This window comes from Desmodus rotundus, chromosome 13 (assembly GCF_022682495.2).
Source record: "Desmodus rotundus isolate HL8 chromosome 13, HLdesRot8A.1, whole genome shotgun sequence".
NCBI lineage: Eukaryota > Metazoa > Chordata > Mammalia > Chiroptera > Phyllostomidae > Desmodus > Desmodus rotundus.
The window spans coordinates 85,552,077-85,567,076 of record NC_071399.1 but is presented as its reverse complement, the minus strand read 5'-3'; the positions used below and the strand labels follow the sequence as shown (position 1 = coordinate 85,567,076).

General features: G+C 37.9%; 1 protein-coding gene across 1 annotated transcript in view; it reads right to left on the bottom strand.

The window, feature by feature from the left end:
* Nucleotides 1–15,000, bottom strand: part of GPC6 (glypican 6) — a 1,001,808-nt gene that overhangs the window by 495,890 nt on the left and 490,918 nt on the right. The window contains exon 3 of the mRNA XM_024567031.4: nt 893–1,284. Coding sequence (XP_024422799.2) covers nt 893–1,284 — 392 coding nt within the window. The remainder of the gene's footprint in view (nt 1–892; nt 1,285–15,000) is intronic.

Below are 15,000 nucleotides of genomic sequence, written 5' to 3'. Positions count from 1 at the left end.
ATATCAGATTCCTGTTACGTATTGTTCTTACTTTACTTCTTAAATTACTCATCTTTCATTATTTGTTGGACTGACCTCATAAATGGCAAACCCATCTTGTACGAGCCGTTGAATGTCAAGAAGGAATTCAAACAAAGGCAGATATTCTCTGCACAGGAAATAGTGAATGCTTAAAGACAGCAATGGAGAAGAAATACTCTTTGCATTCCAGGTGTAGAGACATCCTCAAGGAAAGATACAAATGTGGACTAGTGATTTATCTTTCTCATAAACCCGACACAATAGGTGGCATTGAATTACAAAGCTAATGGACAACAAAAGGAATTCTCTGCCAGGATCCATCCTTTGTATTCATTCATCAGTTGTCCCTAATCCAGTTCTAGGGGTGTCAGCAAAAGGTTCTTCCTGCCTGATTAAGGAGTTGGGCCACTTCGACAAGGGTGATAAAGAAGCAGAGATGCAGGATTGTGAACAGCCACCGCTCCCCACTTGCAGGCTTCACCGGAGCCTTGTGACTTACTAGGGGATCACAACCTCCAGGCAGACTGTTTCATAAGTATTAATCATCCTTAAAACTCGGATCAGAAATGCCAAGTGGTCATGGCTACAAGTCTCCTGTTTTTGCACCATTCTTGATAAAAAGCTTCTCTACTGTACTGCTGATAAATATTGACATTATGTCCTAAATCACATGGAACCACCTCGAATCCTGTCTTCTCTCCCACTAAGCAAGAAAAAAAAATCAACATTCAGCTTTGACATTTAGCTTATTTCTCTAAGAGCAAGAACCACTGCAAGAGAGAATTTTCACCTTGAATTTCTTTGAAACAGTCGTTTTATAAACAGAGTGAAAGCAGAAGGCCAGTTAGAGAGACATCAGATTTTCAATTACCTTGGAAACTCGGTTCGCAACTTCTCGGCCCACAGTCAGCCCCTGGACGAATGTTCGGGCAGCGATGAAGGCGCGGGTGACTTGGATTTTCAGTTTCCGGGGCACGTCTCCAAAGGGCTTCAGCTGGTCCGTGTATTTGCTCACGCATTCCAGGTAGTCCTCGCTGAAGTGATACTGCGGGTTGATCAGCTGAAACATCCGCTCCAGCAGCCGCGCCCAGAAATCATTCAGCATCTCCTCCAGGTTCACGTTGCCCCCCGTGTAGTACCTCTTCAGCTCCGTGAAGAGGTCCTGGAACACTTCTGAATTCTGCATGTACAGCATGCCATAGGTCCGCACAAACATATCATTGAGGGACTTCTCTGCATTTTCGAGGAGCTCTCGAAAAAATTCTGTAAACAAATCAAGAAAGTAGTCAAAAATTAGTAAGATCTCTAAAGCCCAGGGCATCTACTTCCCTTAAAAAATTGCTTCTAATGGTCATTTTCATAGAAAAATGTATCCTTTGACTAAGGTATCAATAAACCGATGACAACAGTATTTTAAATGAGATTTGCCCTATATCTATCATCTTCGAGTCAAAGAAAACAGAGAAACATGTTATTTATATTTGAAAGAACATCCGTTGTTATTAGGAGTTCACCATTTACTATTCCTCCATAGTTGCTCAATTCTCTTTTCATTTATTGTTAAATTTTAGAAAATCCTACAGTTTGACATAAAGTTTAAATAAAATAGGATGTAAAATGTTGTCATTAACAACAGCAAATGCATACTAATAAAAACATTTGCTCCACCATATTTACAAAGCAGTTTTAACACTATATTTAATTAACTTGTTTTTATTTGGAATAGTTTATAAGTAGGATATTCAAATTACTGTAATATTTTGGATTTTTTATAGCTGCTATATATAGCAGTCAATTATCAGTGTTCACAGATTCATAATGCAATTAGATTCACTTAATACCAAAAGTATAATGAACATAATTTAGTTGGCCATAATGAATCAAAAAATTATGAAATACATTGCATTATCATTATAACTATAAACTATCATTTGAAAGAATCTGGGCAAAATATAGGCAATTGGGCTTTCTGATTAAGGGGCTCTAAATTAAAAAGATGACACCAAAAAATAAACTCTTCTACCCTCAACAATACTTGAGTGTTATTGCAAACAATGAGAATTAATGCCACTCAATACTGTGAGTCTTATCGGCCCCCATAGCAGGTTCCCCCAAGAAAGAGTGCTTGTAGGTGGGACAGGTATGGACGTGCACAAATGAACCTGGATAGACTGAGCTAATTTTATTCCACGTGGAGAGTGTGATTTGGGACGGCTAAGGAAAGACAATGCTGCCAACTTTCTAAGTCCAAGTTCAGGTGAGCGGTGCTGCTTTACCTCTCATGGTTCCCTGTTATCTCCTGAAGCTATGTCCCCTCTTAGCTCATGCAGGGACCAATCAAGTGCTGGACATTTCAAGAAATCTAAGTTGAAAAAGAAAAACCTAAAACCAAACAGAATAACTTGTCTTTCTGGAACCTTCAGGGGATTTTTCCAGAGACACACAAAGGAAAAAGCTATAAATCACTCCACGCATTACATGGAAGCTAACATGTCATTTCTGCTTCACCAGAAGTTTCTTGAAGAACTTGATTTAGCTACTTCAGTTCTGAATAATATAGTATTAAATCATTGTCTTGATACAGTGTCTATAATAATGATGGATTATTTTATATTTGTTATCAAATAACACCAAAACACCAAAACTGAAACTAAAAATAAAAAAGGACTCTGTTGGCTTGTTTACCCTCTTACTATGACGAATATACTGTCCTAACCAAAGGAAATCTGTTGGCACAGTGGCGACAAGTACTGAGGGATTCTCTAAAGGTCATGGGCTTATAAACCCAAGGACCAAATATTTGTTCTTTTAATTTTTCTCAAGTGTAAAATCAGGCTAAATATTATTAAACTTCCCCAAAGATCAAGGATTTGGTAAGAAAAATCAGTGCTGAAGCAGATAGGGCCAAATTTCCTAAATTTTTAAAGGATCAATTAATCAAAATATTTATATATGCTATACATTGATATTATTTATGATTTCATGATATCATGAGAGCCTTCGAGACTTTTTCAGAAGTACTAGTCACCTATTTTTTCTAAAACAGAAAGTATATTAAATTATTAATATTAATGCCAAAGTGTAAAAATAGCATATAAAACTTTTCAGTCCTGAAACAAAGAATAAAAACAGCTTAACCTTGATGATAGAGGAGTAGGGTAAAAGGTGTTATAGACTGTGAAAAGAAATTAGAAAAGAAGGGGGAAAAAATCACTGAATTGAAAAACACTAATAAAATGAGACTAGAAAGTGGATTCTGATCATGAGCTCAGAACAGCATATTCATTTATCTTCTATTTGAGGTCAATTATTTTGTTAGACTCAGGAATTAAGGCTTAATTTATTAAATACAGAGGCCTGCCTTCAGCAATGAATAGTCAGTGATCGATAGCGTGGTCTGGATTTGCAAAGAGCTAAAAGAAAAAAAAAGTCCTCTGGTTCTCACTGTTTTTCAAAGACTTAGCGTATAAATGATTCTGTAGAGGAATAAAAATTTTATTTTATTTTTTTCTTTTACTGAAGGTCACATTCCTTTTGCTCTCCCCCTGTTGACACCAGAAACAGGAAATACGGGGCTTATGCCCACTCCAATGTTGAACGGTTCGAACCAGACTGCTCGCTCACTGGGCCATGTGGTTCATTCCCTTACACCTAAGGATTGATGATTAAATATAGAAACCAAGTTACCATATTTCAGTACATATGGCTCAAGAAACATTTCATTCATTCAATTCCAAGCTTAAATGTGTGTCTAAGGGTGTGGCATTGCCTTAGGAGTTTGCTGTAGCTTCACTGGTCCTCTAAATTCATTATTCCTTGTTCAAAATTGTTATATGGTTTAGTGCTCTCATAGTCAAAGTTAATATGGGTACTGAAAGACGCTAATCATGAGGCAATTATGACAAATGTTGTTACTTGAAGGCACGTTGATCTGAGAGCTGATGAAGGATGGGGGCGTCCGAGGTCCTGAGGCAAAACTAACGCCCTCCAGACATACGCATGCTCATCTCCGTTTCAGCATGTCCACAGACTCAGACTTCAACCTGCTGAAGGTCGACTCTTTTTTCATTTCATTTTAGTTTTTATTGTAGTTCAAGTACAGCTGTCTCCATTTTCCCTCCATAACTCCCCCGCACCCCAGCCATCCTCACCTCCCACCCTCACTCCTATTCCCCTTTGGCTTTGTCCCTGTGTCCTTTGTACATGTTCCTTGACGACCCTTCCTCCTTTCCCCCCAATATCCCCTTCCACCTTCCCCCTGGTTACTGTCAGTTTGTTCTTTAATTTCACTGTCTCTGGTTATATTTTGCTTGTTTGTTTTGTTGATTAGGTTCCACTTACAGGTGAGATCATAATTGGATGGGAGAAATATAAGGAAAGACAATCTCAAATCTAACCCTTCATTTAATCAGCGTGTAAAGCTCACATTGGATAAAGTCTTCAGTAAAAAAAAAAAAGAAATCTCATCTGCAAGAAACAGTTTGGCAGAAAAAAGTTTTTGCTTTTAAAATTTTCCCTAATCACAAAATATACATCAAAAGTGACTGCTTAGGGCTCAGTTATGCTTCATAGATGCACAAAGGAACTTCTTTCCAACCAGTGTTAGCCTGTGGGAGGATTTTATTCATCTAGAGGGCAGATCTGGATGCGAACATCTGTTGGCTGCAGGGCAGGCTGACTCAAGTGGGAGAACAATCTTGTAGATAAAAATCACTGCTGCTCCAAAAGCAGAAAGTCTGTGCATGCTGCCTGAGCACTGGGAGAGCCCTTGCAGGAGCCAAAATAAGCTCCTAGGAGCCAAGAGGTGCCCCAGGATACTGGAGAATGGCTTCAAATGAGGCCTCCTAATGAATGGATCAGAATGTAAGATGCACCCAGAGCCACAGGGGGGCAAGAGAAGGAGGGAAAGAGCAGACGAGAGGCACTCTAGGAACTTGCAGTCAGTAAGAAAGAGTGAAAGGGTTGCCCAATCAAGCTGGAAATGTCTTGTTAATGCTACTACAGATAAGCACATTCTGTGGTGGATTGGGTATGGGGACACTACAGCGTTTATCTAGAAATTACAGCATGTTCCTGTTCCATTTCACGCTCTCTGAAATACTTCCTACTGAAATGTCATTTAAAACTAATGTTTCAGGATGATGGTATAAATCCGTGTAATCACAGAACCAATGAGTAAAAAGCTTTGGCCCCTGGTCAGTGGAGATTGTATATCTACATGATTACAGATAGAACTTGCCCTACTGGGATGAGGTGGCAATACCGAATTTACTTCCCTAAGCCCATGCATTTGTGTTGAGTGTTATGTCTCTCCTAATCTCTTTCTTTCTACCCTTTCCCCACAAAGGCATGGTAAATCAATTCAGTCCACCCAGAACCCCAGCTTTGGGGGGAAAAATAACAAAAAACAAAGCACACACACACACACACACACCTGGAGAAGCTGGCCTGGAGGGTAGAATGGTTCAAAGAGCTGATACCCTCTAAGGGAGATGACTCATAGACACCATAAAGCTACCTCCCTGTCCCCACCATGCCTTTTTCAAGGTTAAATGAGTGGAGCACCCTTCCTCATTCCGCATACACCTGCCAGTGTTCAAGTACGTTTTGAGATGATTTCTCTTGCCAACAGTCTTCTTGCTCACCTGAAAACCTGATACAACTACAAGAAAATACTGAGATAATGAGGAGCGTTAGTGGGAAAACAGGCACAGAGCCATTTATGCTCTTTTATGTTAGAAACTGAGGGTAAGAAAACACAGTATCTTGCTGGCCTATCTCTTCCCACGCCCAGGAGGTGAGACCATGGGAGAAGAGATGAAGACTGGTGTCGCTCACAGAGTCCTGGCCACATAAAGCATCACCCTTGGTGAGTCATAGCCGTGTGGTATTTTACAGTTGAATGTCGATCCACTACAGCCAGGTCTCAGCCTCAGCACTGCTGACGTTTGGGTATGAAAAACCTGTGTTGTGAGGGGCTGTCCTGTGCATTGTGCAACCCTAAAATCATCCCTGGCCTCCACTTACTAGATACAAATAGCACACCCTTCCCCCAGTAGTGATGACTGAAAATTTCTCAAATGTCTCCAGCCACTATCAAATACCCCCTGGGGGGACAAAGTCCCTCTCATCCCACCCACTGAGAGCCAACCTTCTACCGATAAATTCCAAAGGCCTACACATGCGGCATCAAAACACTCTGAGAAAATACCAGCGTATTTCCAGACTTCATCAACCTCACAACTTTTTGATGAGCTAAATTTGAGGAGCTGTAGTTTATAAGAAGCAGTTGAAATACGAGTTATATGCACAGGTAAGATTCTTGGTGGCCAATATTATCATTGGCGTGTGGTGCCCATCCTACAGGAGGGTCTCTAAGAGTGGTGAATAACATGTGGACAGATAGATGGATGAACTTGAACATCAGAGAAATACATCTACTTTGTCTGGGCTCCTCTTAGATAGTGATCATTCTGTGGGCAGACCTCAGAGGGAGAGAGATGATGCAAACTGCCTCTTAGCACAGGGCGTAGCTGATCTTCCCACCTGGCCTCTTCCAAACTCTTCTACATTGATAACCGTTCACATCCTCCTATGTTGCAAAGCCACGCACATCTATGTATAGAATGCCTTGTGGCCTCTGTTCAAAAAACATGTTAGCTGACAGGACTGCTCTACCAGATCCTCACTTCCTGCGTAATTACGCCTCTCTGCTGCTGGCCTTGACCTCACAGCTCACGATCTCACCAGGTTGACTATATTCACATTCATACTCTCAGCATAATTTAAGCAACGCCCAGGATGCTACGTCTGCGTTGGCTCCCAATCCACTTTCGAGTCTCCTGCATTGCAGGAAAGCCTTCTTCTATTCAACAGCTAACCTGATCTTTTGAATAAACTCATTTTGGAACTTGGTTTTGATTTTCTTGTTTTCAAGAAGCAAAACTATGTCATCTTTTATTTCTTCATAATACAGGTTAACAATAATATAAGGAAAAGAGGGAAGAACTTTTTTGAATAGATATCCTACCATATTGTTTTAGTAGATTTTCTTAAAACATCAGTAGCATTTTTATGTATAAAACAGAACTTCAGTATGAATTTTTAAAAAATTATAGGGCTCAAATTATATACAATTATTTTCAAAATAACAATTTATTCAAAAATGAAGAATAAGAATTGATAATTACTGCTAGGCAATATTGCTGTCAACAAGAAGTCATTTGTGATTTTCTACTTTTTTATTAATTTATAGTTTTCTTGCTGGTGTGTTTGTATGCTTATGCTTTCATAGATTAAATTTATTGCATCATGTAAACATGATTTACTCAGTCAATTTATCCCAGGAGTTAATAGAAATCCATATAACTTAAAATAATTTAATAGTAGTAATCTATATCCTTCTGTTTGATGGATTATTGTAACCAAATTTCTGTCCCTTAAGGAAGTGTCCCCCACCCCAACACAAACTGACTTAAAATGTAATCAATATGTTAACGGAATATCTTCATTATTTTCATTTGCTTCTGTTACATTTTAGAAGGAAAGTAAAGATACCAGACCTTAAACGAAGATGATAAATGGATTTGATACAAAGAATGATGGTAATTTCAAGCATAAGTAGAGAAATTTTGAGCATTGCCTGAGGTTTAACGGGAGTCATACACGGTACCAGACACTCTGTTATAAGATTTACGCACATTTTAAGTAAATCAGATATTAGCATACATAGTTAGCACATTTGGAAACTGAGGCTCAGAAATGTTAAGCAAGTTGCCCTAGACCACTGCACTATACATAACCCGCAGCTCCCCGCTGCTACAGGCCAGGATGAGTTCTAAGAAAGAACAGGAGAGTGGGATGGCTGTGCAGTGCATTCTACGTCAAATTCTCACACTGTGACTTGAAAAGTTAATGGGAAGTATAGTAAATTCCTACGATACCGGGTAAAATCACATTTAAATATATATTGCAAAATGATATTCTAATGTCAAATATAAGTGATTACATAAAATAATTTTCATGTGTGATTATCTCTTCCACTACTACTACTAATTAGTTGATGTAACGGGGACTGGAACCAGATCTCTGAGGCTGGCCTTTCCTTCTCCGAGGGGTGGCTTCCAGTAGAAGAAAATCGGGCACAGTGCATGTGATCGGAGCTACAGGACATCGAACAGCGACTGGCACACAGAAGTACGCTGAAAATATTTGACCAAAAAGTGTGACTCATTTTGTGATGTATGTACATATACATTATTTTATAATGTTTATGTTATCAGCAAATATACACATAACATCCACCCACACATTGAAATGTTTGAATAAAATCATCAAACAAAAAACCCAATGACAAGGAAGAATATGCCTCAGAGACTTTATTTGGTACAAAATGTCCAAAATATTTAATATAGGGCCCTTTACAGAAAAATGTTGCCAATCCCTGGCATAAAGGGTCAAAATCCTAAATGAAATGTTTGAAGATTAATTTATCAAAACAAATTACACCTTTAAATTCATGTAGGTAGGAAGACATTTAATTATTAGTTATCATCTCTAAATAGTAGAGTAAAAGTTCCCTTTTTCCATTATTTTGTTTTACATGTTAAAATTTGCTCAGCAGCCTGTTCATTGCTTTATATTCCCCTGCGAGGTACTCAAATCCCAAAGTAAATTTTTTTTTGATAATTTACTTTTTATAAAATATTTTATTTATTTATTTTCAGAGAGAGGAAGGGAAGGAAAAAGAAAGGGATAAAAATATCAATGTGTTTTCCTCTTGAGTGCCCCCTACTGGAGACCTGGCCCACAACCCAGGCATGGGCCCTGACTGGGAATCGAACTGGTGACCCTTTGGTTTACAGTCAGGTGCTCAATCCACTGAGCCACACCATCCATGGCCGAAAGTAGTTTCTTAAACCACTTCAGTGATTTAGCAGATTTAGGTGACTAGTGATTTTCAAGGAGACACCCCTAAGTTTTTCTAAGGGAGTGGTCTAATGAGTCTCTGGAGAGCTTCATAAGGAGAAAATCCCACAGTAAACCTGGCAGATGAAATAGTATAGAAATGGAAAAAGAAAAACAAACACATTCTACTTTAATAGAGGTTAATGTAAAATATTAATTCCTTTTTTAACTTTATCTTCATGGTAATTAATAAAAGTAGAAATTTAAACTAGCTTTTATCATCTTGCAAGGCCCTACCAAAAAATACAATGCATGCCATAAATTTAAAAAAATATATTTTCAGGAAGTAATAACTATAGTAGCTGTTAAAGATACATAGTTCAAAGTTGCTCACTATATTTATCCAAAGGTTATTTTTATCATATTACTCCCACAGTATGTTGAAAACTCTTATAAATTAGATCCAAATAAGTGGAAACATAAGAGTTCTGGAGAATTATTTTTAACCAGTAAATTAAAAAAAAAACAGACAAGGATATAATAATGCATTATTTCACTCAATTAAACATCACCATTTTATGTTTTTCCAATGTATTTTACTAATCGACTAGACTTTCCCACGAGGAAATTTTTAATGACAAGTTATAGTTTACAGTCATGAATATTCAATAAAAATAATCAATACCTGCACCAAACTCCTTCAATTTAATAGCATTAAAACAGTGTCAGCTGAAGAAACCAGATGCTACAAGAATCCTCAGAACCAGGTGCATAATTTAGCTGTATAAAGGAAAGTTGCTTGGGAAGCAGCTCTGTGTGTTGGGTTGATACAGGGAGATTTGAAGCGGTAACGCAGTTCATAGAAATTGTTAACTTGAATTCCCATTTCTCAAGGTTACACTTTTTCTGTAGTTAGTGATCCTTTTACACATTAGATTGATAAATGTTTTATTTCTCGGTAGGTTATTTCTTTTGAAGATATCTTTTAAAGTAAGGAAGACTGATTAGGCCATTTATGTTCACAAGGTGGTATAGACAAACTATTAATTCTGGGGATCATACATTAAGTTCGAAATTTGCTGACGTTTGCTGCCAAAGCAAACAACCATTCTGGGCCTGCAGACTGCATTTCTGCTCCATTCTAAGCAATGCAGATGCAATTAAAAGCTAGAGACGCTCTCTGAGTTCACTGTCACTGCACAGCCCCTCGGCTTTGGCCTACAGACAACACAGGCCTTGCCCATGACTCGGCTTCCATTTGTCTTTCAGGGATCACTTTACCCACAAGCCTGGATGCCTGTTTAACCCATTAGGCACCTAAGCCATAGACCATAAAATCACCTAAATTTTTTTGTGTTACTTGACTGAAAAAGCTATTAAGTTTCCAAACTGGGATGGTGTTATTACTCTGTTCACAAGTCCAGTGCTTTGCCCAGCTTCCCTTGCTTCTTTACCCAGCTACTTGCTGGTTGGAGGGGTGGACAAACCCCTCCAGCCCTAGCCACCAAGTGTGAACTCTGGGACATGGGGCCAGAGTTAGTTTGTGGGTGAACAGTTGGTGACAAGGACCTGGGGTTATTGGAACTAGAAATTATGTAGGTTCTTAAGAAGAGTGAGGAGGAATGACCAAATGAAATTTTCTCCTTTCTTTGTAGAAGTCAGTGGTCTTATCCTTGGCTGCCCATTAAAACACCCTCTGCATGCTGCACACCAGAGTAATTAAATCTTAATCTCTGGGAGGGGGGCCAGATATCAGTACATCTTCCAGCTCCCCTGTGTCCCACTGCAGTTCCTCTGTTCTCCAATGGTTTCACTTTCATCAGTACGTGGTGGTGGCCAAGCAGGCAGGGGGAGGAGAGTGAATGATGGAGGGAGGGGCCACATTACACCCAGGAGTGCGCTGAGTCTAAGCTCCCTTGCATTTTCCCTTCTCTCTCTTCTCAAAGTCCACAACCAGTGCTCTGGTCTTGGGAGGCGACCAGTGTGCTGATGAAAGAGGTGTGGAGAGTCTGCGAGGAGCTCTAGCAGTGGTCCAGGGGATAAGAGTGGGCTAGTCTCTTTTCCTCCTCCATCTCTTTTTCCTTTGCCACCACCTAGCACTCTCTCCCAAGTCACCCTCTGCTTCACTGGTTACAGGGCAGCAGCTTTTGCTGGGGAAGGAAGGGTGCAGCTTGGGAAGAAGGAGAAATGAGCTTTGATGATGCTCCAACTGATTAATGAATGTCCAAGGCAAAGGGAATGCCTACCGTGGTCTAACCAAGGTATCATTTAAGCACCGAGTATAGACAATAGAAGGAAGAAGTTAAATTCATTGGGAAATGATGAGTTATAAAAGCACATTAAGTAAAAAATGTTTTAATGAAACTATTATATGTTAATTTAACATTAAATTGTTATGTCCTTTCTAGTCCATCAAAAACCCGCAATACCAAAAACATACTTGAAGTCCTGGTTAAGTTTACATTGCTCAACAGATGTCTAAATGAAAGCAAAAGTCCATACAAAGTATGAGTTTTAGAAAATAAGTTGAATAAAAATATATTCCAATTTTCTGCTATCCTCACCCTTATTTTTGAATTGCTTTATATTTTGTACAAGAAGAATGTCAACTTTGTTATACCTATTACCGGAGTCACTTTTTTAAAGTGAAACACAGGATGCTTTACTAGGGGGAAAAAAAACCCCTCTAATAAAAGGAAATAGTTCAATTGCAAAGATAAAGTAAAAATTTTGTATAAAAGATATTCCTCTACTTCTATTAGAAATAAAACAATAAAAAATTCCCAAAGAAGGATATTTTCACACTATAAAATGCTGAAGTTATGATTATTTTTAAAGAATATTTAAAAGTTAAGAGTAAATACAAACGATGAATTAGGTATCATTCAAGGGCTTTTCATATGTTAACTGATTTAATGTTTTCAACAGCCCTATGAGGCATTTATCATTATCACCTGAATCGTACATCTGGGGAAACAGAAGAACAGAGAAGTGAAGTGACTTCCAAGCACCTGAGCTAGCGGGTGCTGGGATCGAAAAACGGAGCAGTTTTGTGAGGATTGAAGCTTATACAATTTGGAGGACCCTCGTTAACACATAACACAAAATTAAAAGTACACAATTAGTTGTAGGGCCTTGGAAAAGGTCTATTCAAGGTCTTGAAACATAAACCTCACAGGTTCACAGGATGTCTATCTTTAACGTAAGACCTGACAGAAAATGCTAGAACCAAAAACAGATACAAAGGTATATATCCAGTAAAATCCAATTTTGTGAAAAAAAGTTATAAATATACAATCTGAGAAGTAAAAAAATAGGTATACATACAAAAATGGTTTACAATCAGTAGAAAGTTATGGTTTATTTGTATTTTCCCTTCTGTACATTAATTTTCCAAAGTTTTTACAATGACTATAAATGACTTTCATAGTTGGAAAAACCATTAAATATTATTTTAATTTAAAAAGACCTTATAAACACAAAAATGCTGCTTAATTACAGAGAGAAATGCCTATTTAAATAGAATGAAATTACTTGATATAATAAACCTGCAGAGGGACATCCAAGAATTAAGACCAAGAAATGCATAAAAGGGCAGAAAATAAACAAGAAATTTTCTCAAAACTGTGGAATACATCCACAAAGTAGTAGAGATAGAATCTGAGTCTCTTGAATCTACGCCTAGTAGATTCATGATGACAAGCAAAAAGGACTTATAATGAAAAAAGAACTAAGTAGTCTCCAAGGCCTATTGTGCAGGCTACAGAATAACAACAGTACTAGTAAGGTTACGTAATTATGCACTGAGATAAGAACATTTACATTTTTGGTATTCAAATGAGTGCTTTTTAAAATATAAATAATTTCTATTTATTTTTAGACATAGGAAGGATTTCTCAAATTGATGTAAGTAGCACTCAGTAAAGTTGCATTGTTTGTTATTACAGATGGCAGCCCAAACTAAGGAAAAAAGAACATCAACTTTAGATGTCAACGATTCTACGAATTTAAAATCATTTTATCAACAGAGAGTTTGGTGGGGATTTGATGAACATTAGCAGTAGGACATTTATCAACTGTGTAATTCTAAGAATGTTCCGATAAACACTTGAAAACAACAAAAAATGTGATAGAAATCAAGGCGCCTCTCACCACTTGCTTCAGTTTGCTGGACGGGCCGAGAATGGCAGCCTCCGCAAAGCACGCCTCGGAGCCCACCTGACTCCTTAAATCTCTCACGGGAAACGGACATCAGCCCCACTTGGCATCGCAGATGTCTTAGTTCAAAGGTAATTGTGTACTTTAGAGGAATAAACACTAGAGAGCTGTGTATAGGTATATAATGAGAAGTATAGTATTATTAAGATAAATGCAAATGGATTAATTTAATGTTGATATAAATTTGCTTAACACTTACTAAATTTACTTTGCCAGTTACAAGATTATTCTGAAAAATATTTTATTCATTAATGTCATGCTGTATGATGGCTATTTTACTTTCATAACCTCAATCACTTAGGATGTGCTAAATAAAAACCATCATTTTTAACCATTTTGTAAAGTATCAATTATTGAGAGCCACTATTCCACAATGTTGAGTGCATGTACCATTATTTATCATAATGTTACAATCAAATAAATCATATATAAGGTACATGCTTATTTTGATTCATGGGTGTCATTCAAAATATTTATATTTCATATTCTGAATTATATAGATCATATGTAAAAGTCCCCAAAAGAAGACGTTCAGCTGACTATTTAGAAAAAAAAGTTACTCATACCATAGGCTATTATTCATATTTTACACTTTACTTGATGTTTTATAATATTTGTTCATTGTGAGCCATGTTATATAGAAATATGATTTTTTCCTATTTTTATTCTATTGTGTATCATAAAAACATCCCCAAAACAATCAGCAAGAAGGTATCTATGTTTGTATTAAAAATTGGTAATCTCTATCAAGGGTAATCATAAAACACTCTGCTTTGGGGGGACTTATTTAAGGGCCCCTGCACAGCTTCTCCAAAATAGCTGTCCTTTGTTTTCGGTTTCATCTGTTCTAAACACCCTGACCTGGGAATCTGTGCCTTATGCTGTAACGTGAAACTCTCCTTGCCCATTCCCCCTCTGTCTTTGAACTGCTACGGGAAATAATGAATCTTCTTCCAGCTTCAGCCGCTGTATCCAGTTATCATCAAGAGCAGACACCGACCAGCACTCTCATCTTGCTCTGATGGATGGAATGCTAACCTTTCACAAGATTAGAGACACGGGGTGCTCTGGAGATAATAAAATTCAAATGGGTTTATTTCAAAGGGCAACCCAATCTCGCTTTTGTTCATGGGTCACTTAGCAGACCGTTTGCCAGTGTAGCTTTTGTGGTTTTCCGAGCCAGAATCTGGCTCAGTCTGCCAAAGGTGTCGAATTATGTGGGCCCCAAAAGTCAGTTCCAAAAGGAGGGAGAGGGAAAGTTGAGAATAACATTATTTTACTACACGTGACAAAAACTCTATTGGCCAATGATTCTGATTTTGTTTCGATTACACCTAATGCACCCAAGTGGCGAATTCAGGCTGACAAGGTTGACAACAGCAATGGCCTAGTTTAACTGCCAGTATCGGGATCCTTAAGCGTGAAGTCGAAAAGGGTATTTACAGGTTTCCACTTCAAATAAATGCCTCATAGAAATCAAAATCAATAGATAAAACTTAGGGTGCCTTATGAATATTATGTAGATATCAGTTTAACATTTTCCTAGAAATAAAAGTCATAGAATTTTAACCAATGAAATAAGTCAAGAATAGGTACTACATAAATATGAAGAAAAGGACCAGGACTACAATTTATTTCTGTGAGAGCAATGAGCAAGCCTTACAAAAGGCTTCATGCGGTTCTCCTGCCACTGCCTTCTCACTACCAAAAAGTATTTCTGCCACATAGAAGCCTCTAGTCACCTCCTAATAAGGAAATGGGGAGGAAAAACCAAAAGTGGTTTCATATTAAGAATAATCCTAAAATGCATTACTCAGTTGTAGGATATCACTTGAAAACTATTATGAAAGGGAA